Source organism: Myotis daubentonii, chromosome 1 (genome assembly GCF_963259705.1).
Source record: "Myotis daubentonii chromosome 1, mMyoDau2.1, whole genome shotgun sequence".
NCBI lineage: Eukaryota > Metazoa > Chordata > Mammalia > Chiroptera > Vespertilionidae > Myotis > Myotis daubentonii.
The window spans coordinates 145,850,958-145,878,884 of NC_081840.1; the positions used below are offsets into that span (position 1 = coordinate 145,850,958).

The 27,927-nt window shown below is 39.0% G+C and overlaps 1 protein-coding gene across 1 annotated transcript in view; it reads left to right on the forward strand.

Annotated features, from left to right (window-relative positions):
- Positions 1-17,903, forward strand: part of GSTCD (glutathione S-transferase C-terminal domain containing) — a 145,040-nt gene extending 127,137 nt beyond the window's left edge. Inside the window, exons 9-12 of the mRNA XM_059661643.1 lie at positions 5,895-6,028; positions 7,733-7,763; positions 13,685-13,754; positions 16,623-17,903. Coding sequence (XP_059517626.1) covers positions 5,895-6,028; positions 7,733-7,763; positions 13,685-13,754; positions 16,623-16,759 — 372 coding nt within the window. The 3' untranslated portion in view covers positions 16,760-17,903. The remainder of the gene's footprint in view (positions 1-5,894; positions 6,029-7,732; positions 7,764-13,684; positions 13,755-16,622) is intronic.
- The last annotated feature ends 10,024 nt before the right edge of the window (positions 17,904-27,927 follow it).

The window sequence follows — 27,927 nt, forward strand, 5'->3', positions numbered from 1 at the left end:
TGATTAAGAAATAACAAATTCCTCAACAAAATCACTCAACTTCATGTTCCTGCAGAGGCTTTCTATACCAGATGTTTCATGATTTTTCAAAGCATATTTCTTTTAATAAGAATTAAAATACAAAAATTGATATGGCTAATGTGAATTGTAAGGCTTACATCTGTAGGTTTTCATGTGCATTAGTTACCAACTTGGCAGCTTACAATAACATAAAGTTGTTACCTCACAGCTCTATAGGTCAGAAATCTAGGTGGGCTCAGTTAGTCTCTCTGTTCCAGGTGTCATTAGATTAAAGTCAGGCATTGGCTTGGTTTGGCTTTTTCCTGAGGGGATAATCCACTTCCAGGATCATTTCAGATTGTTGGTAGAATTCAGTTCCAGCGGTTGTAGGACTAAGGTTCCTGCTCCCTGCCTGGCTCAGCTGAGGTCGTTGTCAGCTTCTATAGAGCTACCCATGTTCCCCCGCTCACGGCCGCCTCACCGTGAAGGCCAGCAGTGGTGGCTCAGGTCCTTCTCTCTGACTTCTGTCTCATTTCTCCTGCTTCCTATCTGAATAAGTTTTGTATTTTAAGTCCTCATGTGATTAGATTGAGTCCACCTATGTAATCCAGAATCATCCTGCTATTTTAATCTTAATTTCAGCTGCAAAAAAAAAAAATCCTTTTTTTTTTTCATGTTAGGCGCTATCTAGGACATCTTGGAGTGATCATTATGCCTACCACACCATGCCTGTCTTTTTTGTTTGTTCCCTTGCAGTTTATCTGTTTATATAACCATGCCATTTCTCCTTTAGAGTTTTCCAGTGTGGATTTTGCTGATCACATTCCCCTGATTTTGTTTCACGTATTACTTTGTTTCCTATATTGTCTAGGAATTGGTAGTTAGATCTTGATTATAGCGGCATAATCAGATCAGGTTCACTTTGGGTAAGACCACGTCATAGGTGGTGGTCGGTTCTATCTGCAGGCACTTACATCTGGCTGTCTTACTTCAGTAAGAATTGTGAAATGATGATGTTCTAATTTTATCATTCTGCCTTCGGTTAGTTTTCTTTAGCAACTATTCGGTTACACTGAGATGTCATTCATATAGGAAATGCCAGATAAAACTCGTTTCTTTTCTAATGTTTTCCAGTTTTCAAAGTGAGTTGGTTATCAACCAAAAGTAATGTTAATATTTTTCCAGTATGATTATTGATTCATCAATTTAGTATTTGAAATACTTCAGTCCATTGCAGTTATTATTATTTTTTTTTAATTTCTTTATTGGTTAAGGTATTACAAATGTGTCCTCATCCCCCCATTACCCCCAACCCCCCCCCCCCCCACTCATACTCCCATTCCCCTGTTGTCCGTGTCCATTGGCTTGGCTTATATGCATGCATACAAGTCCTTTGGTTGATCTCTTCCCCTTACCCCACCCTCCCCTATTTTCCCTCTGGGGAATGATAGTCTGATAAACAGCAGTCAGACATTGCAGTTATTATCGTCACTGATGCTCAAATATTCTCATCTTTGTTCAGTGGGAGCCGCTTGGATGTGGTCCCTGAGTCTTTTTGATAAGGCTTCAGTAATATTGACAGCATCCATGCTTTCAGTATAACAGGCTGTTCCAGCTCATCTGTGAATTTCCTGCCTCATCAGCTATTTCTCCGTGGATCTCTAAATTTGTTGAAAGGAACATTTAAATTACCACAATCTAGGTACTAGATGGTCATGGCTACTGGTTTGACCTTTGTTTCTGGGCTTCTTAGTGGTCTGAGCTTGGCAATACTGTGGTTTTTTTAAACAAGTATTATACTGATACTTGCAATTTAAATTCAGGATGATGGGATTTGAAGTTAGCCTCATTTATTTATCATATATCTCTTCTTTCTTAAGCTAAAAGAAAATCTGTTTCCTAAGACATCAGCATATTTCTTGTTTTATCCCAAAATATACCCATTAAAGTTATAGAAAAGCATAGTTTGAGAATTTTGTAACATTGTTTTTCATTTAATAATATCTTCCATAGCGATGTATATATTGCTTATTTCTTTTTAGAGCTGCAGAATACTTCATTGTGTTTATTCATCAGTCCTCTATCCATGGGAAATTGGCTAGTTTTTATTTTGTTACTTCAGATGTTGCCTCAATGAATAAATATTTTTTATATTTTTGCCAGTGTGTCCCTTGAACAAATTTTTGGAAGTGACATCACAAATTAAGCATGTAATTTTGTTTCCCCACAGGCTGGCCCATAGAGTGGCATCAATTTTTATGAAATTTGTTATTTTAATAGGTGATAAGTAGTATCCTAAAAGTAGTTTAAATACTTGTTTCTCTTATTTTGAGCATTATTAGGTGATTTTGCTTTAAAACCTATATGTATATTTTGTTTGTGAACTGTCCAAAGCTCTTACTCATTTTACCATCAGAGTATGGGCTTTTTTCTTGTTCTGGAAGCTTGTTATACATTAGGAATATTAACATTTTGTTTATGCAAATCTTTTCACTTTGTTGTTTGGCTTTTTACACACAGTTCTGAGGGGCTTTTTGCCATTTAAAAGGGCTCTTAAAATTTTTCACTCTGTCGTATTTATTAACCTTCCCCCTTATTGCATGTGGATTTTCAGACATAGTTAGGAAAGTATTTCCCACTCCTCTTAGTTATGGAGGAATTCACTCGTTTTTGTTTGTTTGTTTGTTTGTTTAATATCTAATTTATTTGAAATTTATTATGTGTGGTGGGAGAAAAGTACTAGTTTTATTTTCTATAGCTATCAAATTAACCCAACATCACTTTAGTGAAAAGTCCATCCTTTCCCTAGTGGGGGGAAATGCCACCTTGTTGCCTGCTAATTGTCCCTGTTTACATGGTTTCATTGATCAGTATCTCATCATTATTTGCCTGTCATTCTGACCTGCATTTGATGACAATGGAAATTAGAAGCATGTGATGCAATAGAAACTTTTAGTCCTAAAATCCATCCTATAAATACTGCTTAGATTTAGTTGTTTTGTTTAAATGAGGGGAATAAACTCTTTTGCATGTAGCAATGGAAGTGAGAACAACAGTAAAAGAGAGAGATATAAAAGTAAACTGTCTAAACTTTTCTGTAAGAGCCTTAAGAGGGCTTTGTGGGGAAGCAGCCTGAGGTAGTTAAGGCATGGGGTCAGGATCCTGCCCTGCTCTGTTGTGGGCACTCTTAATTTCCTGGAGCCTTAGTTTCCTCATTTTTAACATGCAGATAATAAAATCTTCCAGGGCTGTTGTGAGCATAGAAAGATTTGCCAGCAGTTGCTCAGCATAGAGCCAGTACATAATAGGCCCTTAGTGTTGGTTCTCTTCTTTCTCCCTCCAGGAAAAAATGCTTCTATAATTTTTGCTCTGAGATTTTCTCCAGCTACTCATGAAAATAAGAACTAGTCTCAATTTTGCTTTGCAAAGCTGATTAAATAAAAAGGACAGATGAGAAATCAAGTTTTTACTCTCCCAATAACCCTGTAATTGTTGCTGCCTTCCCTGGACAGCAGCCTTCCTGGGCTCTACTTTCAGAGTGAAACAGAAAAAGTGGGTGACAACAATCATAGGGATTGTTGGCGTCTATGTAGTTGAGGGAGGCTCAGAAGGAGGAGAGAATTCAAGAAGAGGATTGAGAACAGAGCTCTTGCTTCTCTCTTCCTAGTACAGCATTGTTTTTGGTCTTCCAGTTCAAAAGGGGAAATCTGGCTTATAACATTTCACATTCAGAAATTTCCAGAAAATAGTCTCTTCATCCTGAACACCCCGGCCTACCCTGAAGTTGAGAGATCTGTCCCTAGAAAGAACAATTACAATGCAATACAATTTTCTTCTGTCCAGAATGAATTGGAAATGTGAGCATTTTTTTGACAAAATGCTTTATCTTTTAAGATTCCTACATCTGATTTTCTTTTATATAGTCCTATTTTGCTTTGTTTAGTCTAATAATTTTCAAAATTGCCTACTTTATTTTGTAATTAATATATATATATTAATATATAATATGTATATGGAATTTGTTTTCAAAAACGTTTGACAATCATTTTCATTTTTTTGATGAAAGGGAAATTTATTCAGGTGCCAACAACCTGAGAAGATGGCAATCTCATGCCTTAACAACCATCTTTTTGAAAATAATTTTAGGAGTTAGTTTCTTTTCTTAATTATTGAAAGTCTATCATGACTTTAATTTGTAATTTTATTTGTTTCTTTTTAAATAAACACATCTGAAGTAGTTTATGTAATTCATCATTCAGTGTTAAGAATTGTTATAATATGAATATGAAAAGGTACTATAAAAATAGGATTTAATAAGTTTTTACACTGCACTGATTATATTTATGTAGCATTTGAAAAAATGCAAATATATTTTCATTAATTTTTGCATCAGTATTATGACATGTCATATTAACCCTAGTTTTTAGTTGAGAACACTAAGGCCCTAAGAAATTGAATTTTAAGTGGCCCAGGATCATGCAGCCAACTCAAGTTCTAGCCTAGAAGAAATTCTTATTTCAATCTAGTGTTCTCCTCACAATGCTACAACTGAACTGAATTCATAAAAGCAAGAGTACTAGTTTAGACATGCATACATAATATATTTCCTATCACATCAGATTTTCTACTGAATGAATCTTATTATTCTTCATTTGCAATATTCCATTTGTAATTTTTCAACCTTGTTTAATTTTCTTAATATGAATAGCTAGCTACTTCTTTGGTGTATCCAAATGAGAACTAACCTATATAATAAAAGCCTAGCAACCAAAATGGCAGAACAACCAGAACGACCGTGGCCCCTCACCCCGGCTGGCCCCACCCCCAGCGAGGACCCCCACCCCAATCAGGGGTGTGGCTGGCCTGCAAACTGCCTGCCGCCCCTTGCCCCAACCGGCCCCGCCCCCAAGTGGGGACTTCCACCCCGATCCGGGCCCGCATCAGGGAAGGCTGGCCAACCTCCACCCGTGGACCTGGCCTCTACCCTATATAATCCTATATAATAAAAGGGTAATATGCAAATTGACCCTCACAGCGGAACAACCAGAACGACCGCTCTACCAGTCACTATGAGGTGCACTGACCACCTCTTGGTCTCTTTCCCCGGCCAGCAGGCTCCAATCACCTGATGGTGAACGGGGAACCAGGGGTGGGTGGCGGGATGTAGGTGGCACTAGGCCAAGGCCCCTGCCCCACCAATCGCGCCACATACAGAGGGCAACCTGTGGCGGGGGCGGGACCAGCAAGTGGGCAGGAACGGCCGGCTTCTTGGTCCCTTCCCCTAGCCATCAGGCTCCAGTCGCCCGATGGCGAACGGGGAACAGGGGGTGGGTGGTGGCAGGGGGCAGGGCCAGCTGCAGGCAGCCAGGGAAGATGGCTCTGATTGCAGGCCAGGCCTAGCGACCGTACCCGTGCATGAATTTCATGCACTGTGCCTCTAGTTATGGAATAATACAGACAGTCTTCGGGTTACGTCGAACTTGATGTATGTCATTTTGTGGTTATGTCACTATCTCTCGTTTATTTATTTAAAAAAAAGTTCCATCATTTTAACGTATGTACATATGTGCTTTATGTTTTTTATCATTTATTTACCACAAGTAAAGGTCAGGAATTGTTATCTTTCTTTTAAATTTCTTTTACTGTTTCACTTCATTACTGCTGTGTGTGTGCTCCATGTGAGTGGCGTAGGTGCTTATGTAGGTGGGCTCCAATTTACTGCGAAAATCACACTACATTGCCCCGTAGGAGCAGATCTCAGACATAACCCGAGGACCTACTGTATTCTGGTCATTTGAAATCTCTTGAGGATTCTCACCAAAAGTATCTTTAAAAGGCACAAAAATAGCACTGTTAGAAAGAACTTGGTGCTAAGGTCTGATTTTGTTTTCCAGGTGGCATTGCATGCCTGTGGCGTGGCAACAGACATGGTGATTGAGCACTGCATCCAAACACGGGCTGCCTTCGTCACGTGCCCTTGCTGTTACGGTTTCATTCAGAATACCTCCAAGTTTAATTTTCCAAAAAGGTGAAAGTCAGTGTTCTACTCAAGGCACGAATATGGGGATTAAACCAATGCACACTACTCTTTTGATATAAAGTTGTAATGAGACTTCAGTTGTGAGCTCTTTTCCTCTTTCCACAATGGCAAGTGCTGTTTATAAGTTTTACAAGGAAGAGAGGATCTCCCCGATGTCTGCCCTTGATTTTTCTCCTGGATCAAGCTCTTGCAGAACTTTAGAAGCAAGTGTGTTTAGGAGTCTGACGACCAGAAGTCTTACAGCTCCAGCACTTCTCTGTGTACTTCTGAATGGAACTCATTCCCTATGAGAGGCAGGAGGTGTGGTGGTTAAGTGCTTAGGGCCTGGAAGTATTTCTCCTGGTGCAAATATTGGCTCCTCATTCTTGTATAAGTTGTTTCACCTCAAGCAACTTATTTAAACTCTGCCTACATTTTCTCATCTACAAAATGGAGGTTATAATAGTAAATGACCTCATGGTTTTTGTGGGAATTGAATGATATATATGTAAAGCCCTTAGAAGCCACCATAGAATTTACACTTAATTATTGAGAATCATGCCAATCATTTTAACTATAGAACAGATTCAATATGTTAGTTTTGGAAGTTTATCCTATAATGTGTCAAAAATGATTTCTTGATCATTTGCATCATTACTTTTAAGAAGTTTTATAATTTAATTGTATTAGTATTTATACTTAAAAGCTTCTTATCTACATAATTTAGAGTTAAAAGTAAAAACAATAGCCTTATTTTTGTCTTCCATTGTTTTGTTATTTGCTACCATTTGCAACTAATTGAGAAAAAAATAAAGGAACTCTGGACAAGCCAAAAATAGACTATAACTTGCAGCTTGTTCAATAGCTGAAATTTCATGTTATTCTAAATCTACTTAGATAAAATACATATTTTATAACACACCAAGAAATTTAAGGCTAGCAATAGAAAGATTCTTAAGAATGCTAATTTGAGTTGCTCAGCCTGCACTCTCACTTAACTGATTTTAAAGTCTCAACTTAAAGCTGCCAATCACATCTCTGTAGATATACTGACATTTGCCCCCTTTGTCATTGGAGAACCACTCCAAGGCACTATGCCCCTGCCCTAATCACTCCAAGGCCAGGTAGCAGACAACTAGGGAAGGCCCCTGTGCCCCAGAGATTGCTCACATTATTCACACTAGCCAATCCTAAGCTTGTGCCCCCTGCCTTGCCATGCCTTCCCAGGGAATCTGCAATAAAGGCTCATTCCCTCTGCCTCCTGACCCCTGGTGCTTCCCCTGTGGCCCTGTGTCGTGACATGTCATCCCTCCTCTTGGGAACTGTGAGGAATAAACTGTCTTTTTAATGGCAGCCCCTCCTGATCTGTTGGACCCTCTGCTCCTGACTAGCAATAAAACTTTCATTTGAAAACAGATTAAATCTGTGGGCACTCATGCGGGGAAGAGAAAAAAAATGACTGTGCTTCTCTAATAGTATAAACAATCTTTGAAATAACTTGTTTGTAATTAATAACAAATTGATGGTATGTTTTGCCTTTATATAAAGTCATTTCAAACTGACATAGTTTTTAGTTCAGGATAGCATTACATACTCTTCAGATAAAATATTTTTTTAATTATAATTTAAAATTTTAGTTCCTTCAAGACTATTTCTATTCTTAATATTTGGCATTTTAAATTATGACTAATTTCTTTTTCTTTTATATTTCAGTGAACAATTTAAGAAAACTTTATCATACAAGGTAACCTTTAAAGATCTAGATGTGTTCTTAATATACTTTTTACCTTTTTTATATATTTTCCTTTCAGATTTCTAATAGAGTATATAATCTACAGTATAGTTGTATTTTAATTACTCATGAACATCTAATGTGGAATTTCTTATTGAAATCAAGGTTAATCTTTACATAGTTGACAAGTTTTTGTAAATGGTCTGAGCATTTACCCTGGATGCAAGCCAACTAGTTAGCCTGCCACAGTCTCATGGATGCTGAGAGAAGACAGGAGACTCCTGTGTCAGCGACAAACACAGCTATTGCTCACAGTGATGGGGGGAGCCAGACTATCATTTTTGCACTGACTTCCTGAGACTCAGTGCCTACAGGGCAGCACAACAAGAGCCAGGTAACACTTATACACACACAGTGAGTTGCATTACAGGAAAAGAAACCTGAGCTTAGGAAACCCAAACGTTTTAAGATGTAATCTTTAAGTAAGAATGCCTGCCCTTTACTCTGGAAGAAGACACTCTATAGTTTCTAAGGCTGTTTCCTAAACAAACATCTTTAAAAGGATAATCTGGAAGAGAGACAAAATTATCAGTAAAAGTAAATATTTTAGGTTTTGCCAGCCACTTACAAATCTTCCGCATATTCTACATTGTCCTCGCCTTTGCTGTAAGTTTACAACCCTTTAAAAATGTAAAAAAAATAATCTTAACATTTGAGCTGCACAAAATCGGGTCATAGGCTGGATTGGGGCTGTGGGCCATAGTTTGCCAGCCCCTGATCTGAAACAAAGGCAGTGCCTCTGCTCACAGACGTGAAGAAACACAGGAGCCCCACAGAGAATTGTTTCCCAATGGCAGTCACACGTTACACAGCTCTGAGTTGCCAACCTGAGCAGAGCAGTTTCCAGCTTGCTTTCTTTTTTTAATAATTTTTTTTATTTTTCAATTATAATTGAGATATAATATTATAATAGTTTCAGGTGTTCAACCCTGTGATTAGATATTATATAACTTATTAAGTGATCATCTTGATATCTCTTGTACCAGGCATAGTTATTAAAATAATACTGACCATATTCCCTGTGTTGTACTTCACATCCCCGTGATTATTCTGTTACTACCAATTTGTACTTCTTAATCCCTTCACATTTTCACCCAACTCCCCTCCCATCTGTTGACTATCAAAATGTTATTTGTATCTATGAGTCTGTTTTTGTTCTGCTTTTTTGTTTTTTACATTCAATTATTGATAGATATGTCTTTATTGCCATTTTATTGTTCATGTTTCTCCTCCTCCTCCTCCTCCTCCTCCTCCTCCTCCTCCTCCTCCTCCTCCTCCTCCTCCTCTTCCTCCTCCTTCTCCTCCTCCTCCTTCTTCTACTACTACTTGTCTGAGAAGCTCTTTATATGTTCTTCAATTCTAAATGATAGCTTTGCTGGGTAGGGTAATCTTGGTTGTAGGTCCTTAGTTTTTATCACTTTGAATATTTCTTGCCACTCACTTCTGGCCTGCAAAGTTTCTGTAGAGAAATCAGTCTTATGGGAGCTCACTTGTAGGTAACTAACTGCTTTTCTCTTAAGATTCACTCTTTGTCTTTAACCTGTGGCATTTTAATTATGATGTGTCTTGGTGAGGACCTCTTTAGGTTCATCTTATTTGAGACTCTGCACTTCCTGGACTTGTCTATTTCCTTCTATTTCCTTCACTGGGTTAGGAAAGTTTTCTGTCCTAATTGTTTTAAATAGGTTTTCAATTTCTTCCCCTCTCTCTTCTCCCTCCTGCACCCCCATGATGCAAATATTGGTACATTTGAAGTTGTCCCAGAGACCCTTTACACTATCCCCATTTTTTTTTTAGATTCTTTTTTTTTTTTTTTTTTTTTTTTTTTGCTGTTCTGATTATGTGTTTTTTTGTTTGTTTGTTTTTTTTGCTTCTTTATATTCCAAATCACCGTTTTGATTCTCAGCTTTATCTATTCTCCTATTGATTCCCTGTAAATTACTCTTCATTTCAGTTGGTGTATCCATCATTTCTAACTGTTTCTTTTTCATGGTTTCCATGTCCTTTTTATGCAATTTAATATCTCTCTAAGTTCTACTCTTCCATTAAGTTCACCAAACATCCTAATAATCAGTGTTTTGAACTCTGCAGCTAGTAAATTGTTAGTCTCTATTTTGTGTAGTTCTTTTCCTGGAATTTTGTTCTGTCCTTTCATTTGGAACACATTTCTTCATATCCTCATTTTGGCCACCTCCCTGTGCTTGTTTTTATGTATTAGGTAGAGCTGCTGTATCTTCTGAGCTTGGTAGAGTGGCCTAATGTAGTAGGTGTCCTGTAGGGTCCAGTGGTACAGCCTCCCCATTCACTGGCACTGGGTACTCCAGGTGTACCCCCAACCACCAGGTGGACTGTGTACACTTCCTGTTGTTGAGTTTGATTTCTGTTGGCACATCAATGGGAGGGATTTACCCCCAGGTTGATCAGCTGCAAGGACTGGTTGTGACCACCATAGAGGATCACCTGTACAGGGGCCCACCCATGGAGCAGAACTTACTCCAGCAGGGCTCAGGTGCCTGCTGAGCCAACATCTTGAGTTTGTCACTTGTGGAGGTGATTGGGTGGTGCTTCAATAGTGTCTGAAGCTGTCCACCTGGTGTGCTGGCTCTGGGGCCTCCCAGGAGGTGTAGTCAAAGGTCAGCCACCACCTGTTCTTCCCAGAGCCACCAGGCATGAGCTACACAGTGATCTGCAGAGAGCTGCTTCTTGTGCTGGGCTTGGAGGTTGGAGGTGCCCAGGAGAGGCCAAGCTAAAAACCAAAGCCAACTGCTGCTAGTGGTGGGCCAGGAGCCATTTAGCAAGAGGTACAGGGGATGCTGAGGCCAGATGCTGTGTTTTACAAAGATTTTAGGAAAGTCTGAAGCATGAGCCAAGACATGCTATTCATATGGGAAAGCCACTGGAAACAGCATGGGTGGGCCTACAAGTTGGTGAGGTGGTGCATCAGGGAGTCACTAGGCCAGGGTGAACAGTGATAGCCAGTTTGGTGGAGACTCAGATACAGTGCCCACCTCCTAATTTTTATCCACCACACATGGGTGTGGGACCAGCCCATTTTGAGTCTCCAACCCTCCTACCAGTCTTGATGTGGCTTCTTCTTTATATCTTTAGTTGTAGGATTTTCATTCAGGGAGATTTCAGGCAGTTCTGAATGATAGCTGTTCTGTAGTTTAGTTATATTTTAATGTGGTTATTGTAGGATGCAAGTACAGCGCTTACCTATGCACCTTCTTGAATAAAAGCCCCCGTTTCTAGCTTTCTGAACATCGCTATTAACTAATTAAATGATCAATAGCGTGACATAATACAATCTAAGAAATGATCATACTTGAGAGAAATGCATAAATAATCCTATTAAAAGTCGATAAATTAGATTGGATTTTTAGTTTGGTTAATTTAACTTCCGGCAAAAACTCACTAAAATATATAGTATCATTTTATATAGCAGCCTTGCCTTTTACGAATTTTCCCTTCTTCTCTTTCCAACAGTGAAATCGGTGCAGTGACCTAAAAATGTTCATTCTACCACCTTGGCACCTATATCTCCTCCACCTGTACCTCTTAAATGCCCAGCTCCAACTCTGTCTCCGACCTCTCACCTCTCTCCAACCCCCCACCTCTGCCCACCATATACATAGAACCTGTGGAGAAGAGAGAAACTTTTGTGTTCATGCTTTTATTCAGAATTGGCACTTTCCTCATCTTTGCGTACAGGATTTAAGTTTTCATATCCTGGGGAACTATAAGATTTGGGGGCAAAATTAGTATCCCAGGAATTTTATTTTCATAAGATTCAAAACACCTCACCTTACTCTCCCAAGACTCTGCTAATAAAGTAGAAAATGAATTGAAAAATAACCAAAAACTAGAGGCTTGTTCTAATCCCTCCTTGAGTGATGCTAGGTAAAGCAAACTCTGAGAGAATGTATAGCAGAAGCCTAGGGGAGTGAAGTCAGGTGCCACAATCTTACTGCCTAGAAAGAAAAATTCCTAGAGGTAAAAGAGGCGGGGCACCCAGGCTCTTCCAGAGAGCAGAAAATTCATCTTTATCACCTCTTTCTCCCACACCCCCCAAAGCTGCTTGGCCACCAGCCTTTTTGAGGGTCTCAGATGTAAATGCTCCATAGAGTAGTCTTCTTGAATACTGTGGCAAGATGGTACCTCAGTATTTCCTAACTTAACCATGATGGGTGGGCTGGCAGACAGAACTACATGGACTTAGTGCCCCAATCTCTTGAGAGTCACTTTAGAAATGTTTTCCTCCATGTTCAATTAGCCAACACAGTATGTAAGTACCTACTGTGTGCCTCACCCTTTTGGACTTTAACTTCTACAGGGGAGAACACATACACAGATAATTCTAATAATTTGTGTATGGGTGGGACTTATCAGGACAAGAGAAACAAATCTCATCTGAGGTTGGGATTGCCTCAGTATTACCTATATACTTATATTTAAAATGATTCTTAATTTACAAACATCATGAGGACAAAGGGTATGCTTTTTCTTGCCTTTTCTTCATGTTATATAATTCTAAATTCTGCCCTTTTTGACTTACGGAAACTTAATAAAAGTTATTTATTTGAACCATCTTATTAGTACTCTAGACATTGCCACTAAATGTTACAGAGAGCATTGAAATGTTTTTTCAAATGCATTAAAGTTGAGAAAAAGTTAACCCTTCTAAAAGACCCAGCATTGCACTCATTTCAATTAGCTTATTTAAAAATGGAGGCTGCAAATTGAATGTACAGAAGACCAAGGAGACAGGTGATGAAGCTGAGTTCCACCCGTTGGCTAAGCTGACAGGTGAGATCATTTACACACAACAAAGTGCAGCTGTTCTGAATGAGCAGTTGCCTGGGAGCACTGCAGTCATCTTGACTGAAACCAATCACTCACCTTTGGCTACTTGCGGATTTCAGAGTGCTGTGCAGACTCATCAGCTCTCATCCCTCTGAAGCAGTGGTTCTCAACCTTGGCTGCACATTAGAATCACCTGGGAATCTTTTTAAAATCCTGATTTCTGGGCCTCATCCTCTGGAAATTCTGTTTCTTTGTTACTAATGTTGTGGCCCCACCCCATAACAAAGAAACAGAATTTCCGGAGGATGAGGCCCAGAAATCAGGATTTTAAAAAGATTCCCAGGTGATTCTAATGTGCAGCCAAGGTTGAGAACCACTGTGAAGCCTTCTTCTCTTTTTATGAATGCACCTTTCCTGACATTGTTAAGCAGAAGCAATACTTTCCCTCCCATTCCTTCAGATCCACTTTATGGTTCCTCTTAAAGCAGAAATAGGTACACCTCCTGCAGCATTTGGAGCGAGAGGAGAGTGAGTGAGCCAGGGAAGAGTGGGGACTGAGCAAAGGGTAGAGAGAGGGGAGGGTGGGGAGTAGCCAGCACTCGGAGTGCTGGGTCTCTGGAGAAAGACAGAAGCCACCGTGATCCTCTGCAGCCCCTCCTTTCCTCTGGTAGTAGGAAGAAAGGCTGCTTAGAAGGGGTTTTTGGAGCCATCTTTCTGAGATTCAAATTTCATTAAAGGAAAAATGTAAATGAACTTTAGGTCTTCTAGTTTAACATTCTATAATCACCAATTGTAAGTATATTTCCGCTAAAAGCCACTGTTAAATGGCCCTGAGCATCTTCCGTGCCTCTGCTGCCGAGACAGCCCTTCAGATGTAGAGCTGTCTACCTGAGGGAAACGAGGTTCTGAGCACTGTGTTCTGACAATGTGCTTATTTCAGAAGCACTATTTGTGCAGCGCTTTATCCAGTTAATGTAGAACTCTAGAAAAATGAGGTCGTTTTAAAAAATATGTTTAATTTTGAAGCAAAAGGTTAAAACAAACCCACGTTCTATTGCTTTCTCTTTTAGGAACACATGATCCTGTGCCGATTTGCAGATCAGACAGCTGTCCAGCTTCCACCCCAACGAAGGCTCGTAGGTATGTGTTTTCACTGCAGCTGCTGAGCAGAGTACGTACCGCAGGCCTAGGAATGAATGGAGCGACTCTGTACGGGAAAAGTTGGTTCATTTATCAACAAGAAACTAAAGATTATTTTCCCCAGAAAACTTAATCCATATTGAAAAAGGCTTTGCAACAATAACAACGCTTTATCCCATTTTTATTAATAATTAAGTTAACTACATTTTTAATGTTAGTACATTGAGTAGCATTATTGTTAGATCTTTTACTGTTACAAACAAACTGAAGGACCTACCAAAAGCCCCATAAGAAAATAAAAAAGATCAACTATGCGCACCAAAACTGATGGATTGAAAACGTATGAACAAGGATGGTCTTGTCCTTCTCAGAAAAAAAAGAGGTGCTTGCATATTATTAATCATAGACCAATATGTTTGCATTTATAATGTTAAGTATTGCCTAAATGGAAATGCCTACAATGGCACTTCAAGTTTAAGTGATAAATGTATCCAAGACTTTGCTTTAGGAAAAGAAATGACATGTAGAGGACAATGGCAGCTAACAATTATTGAACATTTAAACACTGTGCTGAGTGCCCTCCACCCATTATCTTAGTAAATTCTTATAAAAATATCTATGGGATGTGCACATACTACTATTTATATTTTAGAGACAAGAGAACTGAGACAAAAACTTGCCCAGGCTCCTTCATCTGGTAGATGTCAGAGCCACCCTATGAACCCAAATTATTTGATCCCAGCCATGAAGCTCTTGTCCATTTTTGCCCACCAGTGATGGAGTCCAAAGTTAGGGCTTCCAATGACTGAGTAGAATCCAAACTAGTCTTAACAATTACTTAGAAAAGCCCCAAGTTGGAGACCATCCTGGTCTGGAAAACAGATTACGTTTCTTCGGCAGAGTGCCGGACAGAGTCATTAGCTTTCATCAGGGGCCGTGTTATATGAGAACTAGTTGCCATTAAACTCTACAGTCGAAGTCAGCATAACAAGATAGCCACCGTGGAGAGGCATTGGAGACCTGAAGCTGAAGGAACAAGTGATTTCCTTCTCTTTCTCACACTCTGGTGCATAAACATGGAAAAAAGCTTGCTCCTTCCTGCCTGCCACCTCTCTCTCTCTTCCTCCTCCCCTCTTCCTCCTCCTTTTCCTATTCCAACACTTTGAGTTAGTTGAATGTACATTTGACGTATAGTCCAATATACATACTGAGGTCTAATTTACATATATATGAATTACGTTTTATATAACTTCACCAGACTCAGAGAAGACATCACTGGTGTGCTGGGTGGGGGTGCACATGGTGACGTTTCAGGCATTAAACCGGAAGGGAGTGGCTGGAAGGGAAGCTGCTAGTTAAGGACGAGAAGCATTTGGAGTGATTAGTGGAAGAGCGGGAAAGTCAGGTTCAAAGTCAGACTCCATCAAATGTCTACGTCTGTACTTTGCACAGGTCATACTTTTGTTCTGTGAACATTTTAGGAAGCTTCCCAGACCCTAAAAGGTAGACTTCCAACAACTGCATTTCAGTTGTAAAGATACTGCCTCAACATGTGAACATGAGATTCTGGAAAGGGATCAAAGCCAAGGCTAAATGAGCTGTGGTGTAAACCCAGGGTGGGTACTGAAGGAATGTAGGGCATCCCATCTGACAGAGAATGTTTCATTTAAGTTGAAAAGTAGATGGAGGTGGGAGGGGGCATTTACAGAAGTCTTAGAGGAGGAACCATAGTTTAAGGGGGAAAAGTTAGCCATCTGGCTGTTGATGAAGAGGGGTGATTTAGCCTAAATGGAATCCTAGACATCTTTCTTTATATCACTTTAAGACAGTTAATCTTTTTTGGCATGAGCCTTTTAAGGAAAATATACAAAATATTTTAAAATGGAATCTCTGGTTGCCAATTCTTCCTACTGATTTCACCTTCCAGTCTTTCTGTGAGGCTTCTTCTGTCTTCCACTGAAGAACTGTTCCATTTCAGTTTCTGTCTTCACTTCTGAAGCTTTCGTTTAGCAGAATCAGCCACCCTTTAAATACATCCATTAGAAATAATGCTTAGGTATCATTATAATTATTGAGGAAAAATGGAATGAAATTCTATGGAGTCAGTAACCTTTTTCTGAATTTAAAGAACTTGAAAGTCTAAAAGCCATAACTTTTAATATATTCAACCCCAAGTCATTTTTTTCCTGGGCTACTTTTGAAATAGAAGTTTGCCAAACACAAATTCACTGCTTTACTTGCCAGTCAGGTTTCCTCTTGTTTTGCAAAGGTTACAAAGAAAATTGAATACCACTATTTCATATGCGTACAGGAGCTCTGAAAATTAACATTACACTCAGCATTACACATATACCTGAAATAATCAGCACACAATTTAGAATTTTCACAAATATTTTCTATTTCTCACTTCTTTATTGTCCTAAAAACTCCAGGTGCAAACTGCAGCATTCTTTCAGATGGCCCTCTGTTTGCATGTCATTTTAGATATGAAAAGCAGATATTGTTTGTTTCACAGTATGACAGATGATGTGTTCTCATAGGGTATGAAGAGGAAAGGTCTTTACATGGATTTTTAATCAAAGTGGGAAACAGAATCTGTAGTTTTTGAGATTTATTTATAAACATATTTTAGAAGGTTAACATTATTTAAATTACTAGTGGAAACAAATCTCAGACATGTTATACATTTGTTTGTTTTCTCTCCATACTGATCAAGAATTAAATGGAAAGAGACACTAAACAGGACGTGGGGGCAAACAGCATTCTCCATACACCTATAGATTGTGTCACTGTATAGGGTCCCTTAAATGAATTGAAATGACACTGTTAACTGGGCGGTATCTCATGATACCTTGGGCTGTATTTCAGGAAAGCAGTGCATGTGCCTGGTGGACCTGGACCGAGCAAGAGCTGCAGAAGAGCGTGGCTACTCCGTTCAAGTGATATCCATGGAGCCAGAGAGCTGCTCTCCCAAAAATAACATGATCGTCGGCGTCCCCATTTAGAATGAGATATTCCCATTGATGTTTTGCCATTTGTCTTCATGATGAAAGCCCAGTGGCATTCAGGAGGTTCTTGGCACAAGTAGGAAACAGCATTAGCCATCTTGAACCTATTGTGCTCAGGAAGGAAAGCAGCAGGGAAATCTTTGAAGAAAGGCGGCCTGCAGAGCATCGCAAATGCTTTTATAATGTGTGATTAAAAGCCACTGGTTTTCATAGTGAGAATGCGCTGAAGTCCCGGCTGCCAGCAGAATAATACTCTCTAGTTGAGGTTCCATCGCTGGAATAACAATTTCCTTCTCAGTTCACAGCTTTTCTGATCTGGCTAATGTGGTGTTCAATTCAAAACAATGCACGTGTAGCCTTTATAATCATGTATATACCCCAGTGGAAGCCAAAATTCGACTCAGTGGGGTTTGTGTGTTTGCTTTATATGTCTAACAATAGTACTTTTTCTATCATTTTTTTAAAAATCTAGTCAGGTAATTACAGAATGATTAAACTTTTAAGCTGGGGTGAGTTGGATTTGTACCTTATTTCATATACTCAATTTAAGTATACTTCCCATAAATCGCCTAATGAAATCATCTCTGGTTCAAACATTTTATATGAAGACATTATAATATAATTGTAGTATATTTTCCATTATGGGCATATGCAATTTGGACATAAATTCTAACTAATCAGCAAATACATTAATTAATTATTGAAGATCCATTATTTTCAAGACTCTGAAAAAGATTACTGAATTAGTTCTTTATATCATAATGGTCATAGGATTTGGTTTTCAGATATCAGTCATATTTGAGGGGTATAATTTATTGAGTATAAATCAGAGGTGGGAGAAGTATACATATATAAGCTTATTTGAATAGTTCTCTCTACCCAAATTCTTACTCCACCAGCCAAAGTTTTTAAGGACGGATGGCATGTCCTTTCACAGTCTGCTGCTTTTTTGTTGTTGTTGTTACATATCCTAAGCTATTCCATTTTAGATAAGATTTAATTCATTATTGTTGATGGTTTCAATGGTTTCAACTCTGTATGACATACCGTGAGGAGAAAGGTCTTTAGTAAATAACTCTTTTATCACTGTGGGTTAAAATAAAGGAAAAATTTATGGGAGTGGGGGGTGTACTCTTGTTTTCTGGGATGAAATTTGAGAAAAGAATTAATCATTAGCCCTGAGTAGTCATTTGCACCTATAAACACACTATGCTTTTATCCTCACCTTTTTAAAAATTAAGATATAATTTACAGACAGTAAAATAACAGAGTCTAAGTGTTTTGTTTGAGATGTTTTGACAGCTGTGTACACGGTGCAGCTGCCACCAATAAGCTATAGAACATTTCCATCAGCCTAGAAAGTTCTCGCGCATCCCTTTCAATTCAATATCCTTCACCCCAACTGCAACCACTCTCTCGTCCTATCACCCTTCATATGTCCGGCCTATTTTTGTCCTTCAAATAAGTCATTTAGTATGTAGTCTTTTGTATCTGACTTCTTTTGCTCAACAGTATTTTTGAAAAATATTCACATTAATGATATATTTTGATATATTTATATAATGGGATACTATGTAGTTGTAAGAATAACAACTTCTTACAGCTACATAGTATTCCATTATATAAATGTATCAAAATGTGTTTACCCATTCTCCTGTTCGTATTTATTTGGATTGTTTCCATTTTGAGGATATTATGAATGACGCCTGTGAATGTTCTTGTACAAATCCTTTTATGGATATATATTTTTATCTCTCTTGAATACCTACCTAGTAGTGGAACTGCTGGGTCATTAAATAAAGGAATGTCAGTTGCCAAACAATTTCCCAAAGTAGTTTTACCATTTTATATTCCCACCAGCAACATAAGAAAGTTCTAGTTCTCTAAGCCCTCTCTCCAACATTTGATATTGTCAGTCTTTTTTATTTTAACCATTCTGGTGGATATGAAATGGTATTCCATCATGGTTTCAATTTTCATTTCTCTGATGACTAGTGATGTTAAGCATCATTTGTAAAGTGTCTATTCAAGTATTTTGCTCATTTGTAAAATTAGGTCAATTGGGTTTTTTATTGTTGATTTATAAGAGTTCTTTATATGGTCTGGATATGAGTCTTGTCAGATATATGTATTGAGAATATTTTTCCCAGTCTGTGGCTTACCTACTCATTTTCATGATGAATGTTTCAATTTTCATAAAGCCTAACTTACATCATTTTTATAATCAAATATTTTGTGTGTTCTCTCTAATAAATCTTTACGTACTCTAAGGTTATGAAGATTCTTCCTGGTTTCTTATAGAAACTTTATGGTTCTAGATTGTTACATTTAGTAAATGTATCTATTGAGTTTTTTTTTAATATATTTTATTGATTTTTTACAGAGAGGAAGGGAGAGAGATAGGAGCTAGAAACATCGATGAGAGAGAAACATCGATCAGCTGCCTCCTGCACATCTCCTACTGGGGATGTGCCCACAACCCAGGTACATGTCCTTGACCGGAATCGAACCTGGGACCCCTCAGTCTGCAGGCCGACACTCTATCCACTGAGCCAAACCGGTTTCGGCTATCTATTGAGTTTTTACATCCAGGAACATAATACATCTTATGTGTTTATTTAATTCTTCTTTAATTACTCTCAGCAGAGTTTATAATTTTCAGTGTTACTACTTTATTTATGATTATTTGACTAGTGGCTGGGTGCATGGATTCGTGCACATTGAAAGGAAATTAATTAGAAAAAACATTTAGGGTACATTCTGTCGACGACGCAAGCTTCTTTCGGTTTCAGAGGTACGTTTTGCCAATAGTTGGTCTTCAGACATATTCTGTCGACCATGCTGCTTTCTTTCAGCTTCAGAATGTCAACAAAATCAAATTCATGATAGGCAATGACAGATCGAAACACACATGTGCGATTGGTGCCAGTGAGAGCTTTATATGTACCGTGCATGCGCAAGTCAACATTTATTTTTAAATTGCCAGTGCACGTCATATGTACTGGTCGGTCAGGCAGTCAGGCAGACATAGAGTCGGTCACTCAGCCTCATAGTTTTAATGCTGTTACTTTAAGCTTTTTACATGCTGTTCCCACTACCCAAAAATAAGCCTCCTCTTATCCCTCCCACTAGCTTAATCTCCTTCAGTCTTCAGTGTTTAGATTTTACCTCCCAGGGAAAGCCTTTCCTGACTTCCCTGGAGTACCTGTTATAGAATGTGCACCATCAGAGCAGTCTTCTGCATCCTCCCAGGTACTCGAAGAGCTGCCCCCACCAAAAGCCCATTGATGAATATAGAGAATAAAAAGGCACGTGACCCCTCTGTTCTCCCATCCTTGTTCTCAGTCATGAGATTCTCTGGCTGTGGTGGCTGTAGCTAGGCAAAGACATGGGTGTTAATGATTCCTCTTGGATCATGATTTTTGTGTGTAAATCCTTGCAAGGCTTTTTCTTAGCAGGGAAGATAAAAGGTGTTGGATGTAGGCAGCAAAAAGTTTGTTGCAATGACAACAGTCCCAGAAAATGACCCAATCTCACCCGACCCTTGTCCATAAAAAGCCAAGCTGCTCCTCACTGGTCTGCCTCAAGGTTATAATATTAGAAGCCAGAGCTCATCTTTCATTGGCTTTTGAGCCTGGCTCAGAGAAGCAGGGGTATAATCGTTAATGACTCAACAAGTTTATCTTATTTAGGGAGACAAGGTTCAATGATATTAGAAATCAAGACACATACAAAATGTCATATGAATACTAACAATTAAACATTTAATCTTATTCTCAAGATTTTGGCTACAAGTGTTACTTACTCTATTGTTCAAGAAAATTGACATTAATAGAACTTCCACATACTGATACCTGTTTTTCTATTGACTTTTATAATAAAACTGGTGGCCCAGTGCATGGATTCATGCACATTGAAAGGAAATTAATTAGAAGAAATATTTTAATATTGCTATTTGCCATTCTCTATAATAGAAGTGTCAGAAATGAAAGAAAATTAATAAAATGTATGTGAAAATAATATATAAATTGATAAATAAATAATAACAACATGATATAACAACAAAAACATGATATAAAAACAACAAAAACACCCTGGCTGGTTTGGCTCAGTGGATAGAGCATCGGCCTGCGGACTGAAGGGTCCCGGGTTCAATTCTGGTCAAAGGCATGTACCTTGGTTGCAGGTGCATCCCCAGTAGGGGGTGTGCAGGAGGCAGCTGATCAATGTTTCTCTCTCATCGATGTTTCTAACTATCCTTCCTCTCTATAAAAAAATCAATAAAATATATTTTTAAAAAATAATATAAAAACATTGATAAAAACAATGATAAATTGATTAAACTTATTCTAATATCTCCCTGTATACCACATCTTATATAATAAAGAGGTAATATGCAAATTGACCATCACACCCTCACACAAGATGACTGCCTCCATGTGGTCACTAGATGGCTGCCACAAGATGGCCAGCAAGGGAGGGCAGTTGTGGGCAATCAGGCCTGCAGGGGAGGGCAGTTGGGAGCGACCAGGCTGGCAGGGGAGGGCAGTTGGGGTCAACCGGGCCTGCAGGGGAGGGCAGTTAGGGGCAACTGGGCCTACAGGAGAGGGCAGTTGGGAGCAAGATCAGGGATCAGGCCTAAACCGGCAGTCGGACATCCCCCGAAAGGTCCCATATTGGAGAGGGTGCAGGCTGGGCTGAGGGACACCCCCCCCCCAGGTGCGCGAATTTTGTGCACCAGGCCTCCGGTTAAGAAAAAAACACTTTCAGAGTGCTTGACTAATTTCCCTTGTGATGAAGTATTTACAACTTTACCTTTAACATCACACGCTCCTCAAACTCGAGAGAAAGCAACATATAACTGACCATATCCGAATACAGGTTCAGGCAGGAATATTCCTACTCTGCCTAGAGCTTATCCTTGTGATTTATTAATAGTCATCACAAATGCTGGCATCATGGGAAACTATCTTCAAATTACAAGGGAGACCAGTGTCAGGGACAAATCAATTCTTGGAATCAGAACAAACTCTCCTATTGCAGAGCCTGTTAATAGTTCAACTTTGATTATGTTAGTTTGCAATCTTTTGATAATAAATTTAATGCCATTACAAAGACCCCATTTACTATTAAGATTTTCAGTAGCTTGATGATTGCACCTACTTTCAATTTTATGACATGGCATTCCCAAAGGAGTAATACTATTAAGAAACTCAATGGGAAAATTTTCCTTTTTGGCATCATCCATTGAATCGATGGAATCATCACTCAAATAGGTGTGAAATCTCCATCGAGTATATCCAAAATTTATTTAATTTATGAATGTGCTCATTTTTAGGACAAAGAATCACACTTTTAGGTATATTTTTAATATTATCTATAGATATACTATTTCCAAAGGTATCTTCAATAATCCATTATAAATCATTTCACAGGGAATTTTAATAATATCTATTCTGAGGGCTTTATCTGTTTCACGCAGCACGAGTCAATGTTTATTCTCAAAATGCCACTGCACGTCACATGTAGAGCTGGTTGGACGGACTGATGGCCAGTCACTTAGCCTTTTATATATAGAGATCACACGTGTTTGTGGAAGTGATATAATGAAATCAAAATAAAGAAGGCAATACAGTTATAATTACTTTGTTTAGACAGGCTCTCAATGCAAAGTACTTGAGAGTTTTTTAATAGATTTTTTTAAATTTACACCAGAAATACACATCATTGAAGAAAAATGAGAGGATGTAGCTAAACAAAAGGAGGAAAAAATTTTAAATCACTATTAATACTTTCTTGTTTACCTTCCTAGACTTTGTTCTACACACATAGACACACAAAATACACGCATGCATTTATTTAACAAACCTTAATAGTTTTTAAAACTTGCTAGGGCTAGGCACTATTCTAATCCCTTTATAAATAATAACCCAGTTAGCCTTTTAAGCCATTTAATCCTCATAATGTCCCTAAAAGCTGGATATCATTAGTAATCCCATTTTATAGATACTAAAGCCAATATTTCATAGTAAGAGCAGACTCAGATTTGAACCCAGCCAGAAATTGGCACAGCTAATATTTGAATTCAGAATCCATAGCAATCTTGCTGGGATATGCTATGGTAATAAAATATCTGTGCCTTTTGAAGTTCTACACAGAAAGATGCATTTTTCTCACTCGTACTATAACTATCTACCTAAGTTAGCGCTGACTCTACATGCTCTTCACACCTGACTGAACAGCCCCTATCAGGAACATAGCTGGTCTCACCGCAAAGGAAAAACAGGCACAGCAAACTTCCAGCTAGTAAAGATTCTGCTCAGATGTGATGCACTTCACGTCCCTTGTTTTGTTGACAAAGTACATGCCCGCCCCTCCTCCACCCCAAGTATAATGGTAGGATGTATAACATTGGTGGAAAGGGGGATGCAGATAATTACAAAAAAATAATAAAATATGCCACCAACAATGTAGTTAGAAAGGAAAGAGAGAAAAAAAGATGAATAAAGCAGAAAGAAAAGGCCACTGCCTCTTCCAGTTTAGAAATAGAGACTCTGAATGCCAGTGCCCTCATGGAGGGCATTTTATCAGATCTATCAAAGCATTTCCTGTCATTGCTCTGTGGAATTTTCACACTTTCAGAAAAAATTTTCCAGAGAAACAAAGGATTTATTGTTGTTGTTGTTGTTATTATAGAAGGCTGGAGAAACTTCCATTAAGTGGAGTTTCAAAACTGCAAATGTTGCCTCATATTGTTATTGGAGAATTTCATGGGCGGAATTTTTCCAATACTAGTGGGAGTGGGGTTTGGGGGGTACCACTGGGATAAGCAGTTGTAGTCCATCAGTCCGTTGTGTGTGGGCTCCACATGCCCTATAGTGCTGAGCGAGAGAGCCCACACCCTGCAACCAGCGTCCCAGGGAGCAAAGAGAGGGAACGCCCTTTGTTCAGGAGCTCATGTATTTTAGTTTCTGTGCTCTTATAGTTGCCATGCCTATTCTGACCAGTGCCCTGTTCCCAGGTTTGACTGAAAGGCAAACACTCTATGTCATTTAGACTTTCCTGGCCATGTATCTATTCTTCCTTTGTCCAGTCCCTTCCCCCAGAATCTGCAGGGAATAGACCTAGAAAGCATTAAAATGCAGCTTTCTGGCATGCTTGTTAATTCATTAATAACTGGGTTAGTGCCCAACCGGTTTGGCTCAGTGGATGGAGCATCGGCCTGCGGACTGAAAGGTCCCAGGTTCAATTCCGGCCAAGGGCATGTACCTTGGTTGCGGGCACATCCCCAGTGGGTGGTGTGCAGGAGGCAGCTGATCGATGTTTCTAACTCTCTATCCTTCTCCTTTCCTCTCTGCGAAAAATAAATAAGATATATTTTAAAAAAATAACTGGGTTAGTTATAATGGTGTCAATATTATTAAAGTGCTTGACCTATAATGTCAAATATTCCTTTAGGAAAGTATGAGTTTACACTCAGGTATGTATAATTATTTATGTCCCCATACCCTTGACCAATACAGGTATTTCCAGATTTTTGTTTTAATCTAGACCAAGTTGTTGGGCAAAAATTCTATTTTATTTTGATATTTATTCTGAGCTTAGGCATATGATTACATACTTTTTATATATTTACTAGAAGCCTGATGCATGAAATTTGTGCAAGTGGTTTGGCCCTCAAAGCCACAGCAGCTTGCCTCGGCCCTCCCAGCCCCAGCTTCATCTGGAAGGTCGTCCGGAAGGATGCTCGGCCTAATTAGCATATTATGCTTTTATTATTATAGATTGGCTATTTATATTTATGTGTATTACCTATCAATTTATTCCTTTAATGAATACATCTTTTGAGCTCTTGCTTTGAGATTAAGTTATTGTGTTCACACTTCTTGCTCATTTTATCTGGTAATTTCACCTTTTTTATAAAGTTAAGTAAATATGGGTTGAAGAGTTTTTTGTTAATTACATTACAATTTTTTTAAGTTGGTCTTTATGGAGAAAGGTATTATTTTTGTTTTGCTATTATAAACTTTAAAGTACACATTTTGTTATACATATTACTACTTTCTTTGTGATTTCTGCTTAGAAAGGTTTTTCCCACCCAGTGGGTAAAAACTGTTTTCACCTATAGTTTTGGTATTCTAATTCTTTAATACTTTTAGTTTTTACATTTAAATCTTTAACCCAGCACATTTTTTTCTTTCCTGGAAAGTGGTTTGAGGTAGAAATCTAAAAATTTCTTTTCACATAGTTATTTTCACCATACCATTATAAAAATTCAACTTTTCCCCATTGATTTGAAATTGATTGCGGCTGCCAGCCCCAATCGCTCCCTCAGGGCTTCTCCACCTCCCCCTCCTTCTGAGGGGCGATTGGGGCAGTAGCTGCTGCTCACACCCACTGGCCCCAATCACTCCATGCTGTCAGTGGGTGCGAGCGGGGCCAGCGCTGTCAGCACGTGGGAGTGGGGCTGTGGGCAGACAGGGGACCCAGGGTCATGGCAGAAGGGACCGGGCAGGGGTGCGGAGGATGGGCCGAGACCCACCCCTGTGCCCACCACAGACTCGCAGCCCACAGTTCCTTTCAAGGTGCATGGTTCCATGCACTGGGCCCCTAGTATTATAAAAATTCAACTTTTCCCCATTGATTTGAGATGTCTTTAGTACACCAGGTGCACCTGAGACTTTCTTCATTTTTACTCTGTTCTGTTGAATTTTTGTACCAGAATCACATTCACTAAATTATTGCAGATTTAAAATAAAATTTGACATCTAACAGGTAAGTTTTATGTTTTGTAATAATGTAAATGGTTTGTGATTTGAGACAGAAAATATATAAACCTCTCCTGAAATTGTACCCTCCACTTCCTACAGACAGGCATTTTTCAAGAGACCATAGTATTAATTAGGTTCTCAAAAGGACCTATGGCCCCAAAGAACATTAAGTATCACTGATCTAAAGGAAGTGAAAATATTGTAGTAAACATCAATGTTCTGCACTAAAGAATTAGCCAAACACTAGCATCTTTTTTTCCAATATTTACAATAAGAGTATTTGCTATTGCAGAACTCCTTTTTCACAGCTCGATGAAGAAGCCAGGTTTTGTTCATTTGCTTTAAGGTCTGGTTTATCTGAACCAAATAACAACAGTATATAATCAAGTAAGAAAACAAAATTCAGCAGCAAACAGGAGAACATGTACTGAATGGCTGATTTGCAGTCCTGACAATTTTCATAATGTGAGTCAGATGCAGTGCTTGTCACCTCCTGGAAGGAGGCTTGCTGCCCAACTAGAGGGGCCCCTCCCACTTCCTCTCTCCCACAATTCACCTGTGTATGTTTCTTATGTGTTCCCCAGCAGAGTTTAGGCTCCAAGCAGGCTTTTATCCATCACTACACTTTCAGTACTTAATGCAGTCAGGCACATAGTAGGAACGCCAAAAGATTATAGAATAATATATTTTAACACTTCCTGTGTGGGGAAAATACAAATGAGGTTTACCTTTCCCCTCTGTAGACATATATTCAGTACCAAGCATGTGGGATTTTTGTACTGTTTTGGTTTATGTTGTTTTTATTTTGTTTAATGTTCTTAAAATACTAGTATGTCTTGCAAATCCAATGCTGGAGAAGACTAAAAAGTGACAGGTACTGTCTCTGTCATCTGACTAGTTTTTATGAAGATGATAATGGCAAATGACTGTCCCTTTCCATGAAGGAAAGGGCAAATGCTTAAGCCGAAGTAAGAAAGAAAGGTACTTAACAAATGTTACTTCGATATTTACCATCGTAAACTTGTCCCAGGGTAGAGCCTGGCTCAAGCAAGGTGCTTAATAAATATCTGTTGAATAAGTGATACTGAATGACCATTAGAGAAATAAGACTGTAGTCCTGGCTGGTGTGGCTCAGATGGTTGGGCGCTGCCCCATGCACCGAAAGGTCACTGGTTCCATCCCTGGTCAGGGCACATGCCTGGGCTGTGGGTTCAGTCCCAGGTAGAGGGTGTGTGGGGGAGGCAACTAATCAATGTTTCTCTCTCCCTCTCCCTCTCTCTCTAAAATCAATTTTTTAAAAAAGGAATAAGACTGTAGAAGGTGCAGTCACAGGGAGCGGCCATTTCTGTCACTAGAGCTGCTTCAGTGGGAAAAGAGATGCTTGCTGTCCACGTGGCTGACAACTGGGCTCAGCCACAGATCATTGCTCACCATCTGCCTGCATTTCCGTCAGAAGGGGAGCGTGTGCGGAGCCTTGGAGTCCCACAGACTGTCTTCCCTGTGTGCTACTTTCTTCTTTGCATAAACTAGCTGGGTCAACCATCTGAGAAGAATAATAGAAAACCCAGTATACTTTTGGGATGCAGCACACATTTCATTGAGAACAACAGTCATGTCCCCTAACCAGCGGTTCTCAACCTGTGGGTTGCGACCATCGGAAAACACATATAGCATATCAGATATTTACATTACGATTCATAACAGTAGCAAAATTACAGTTATGAAGTAGCAACGAAATAATTTTATGGTTGGGGGTCACCACAACATGAGGAACTGTATTAAGGGTCGCAGCATTAGGAAGGTTGAGAACCACTGCGTGTTCTCAGTAAATTAGGAAAAAAAAACACACACACACATAAAAAAACATGGTTTATATACATAACCAAGTAGGAGGTGACTAAATACCTATAGAATAAAGGTGAATTTTATGCATAACGAAATTGACTTCACCACAAACTTTACGTGGTCATCTCAGTTGTATCTTTTCTTTAACCCCATCATTTACTATATTAGACCCTTCATAAATCACCCCATAATTTACTCTGAATTTAATGAGACTGAAAATACATAAGTACATTCCTGGCAAATGGCAACTGTTCTTCCCTTGTTATATTTTGAGTTTAGAATTGCCACAACCCAGAGTGATGACAAGGGTCCTCTTTGAATAGACTTTTAACCGACGACGTAGTTGGCGTGTTTGCTGCTGAATTAAGAGCAGATGGTTACTTTGGGACAGCATCTGCGTGTGTATTTGTGGAAGTAAAAGATGGTCGTGAGGAAAGAGATAATGATGCCTATAAATTAATGTAGCTCGATTCCCCCCTCAGTCTCACCATAACAGAGCATCTTCACGTTATTTCTAGAGTTTGTCAATGTAAGAAATATTTAAACCTG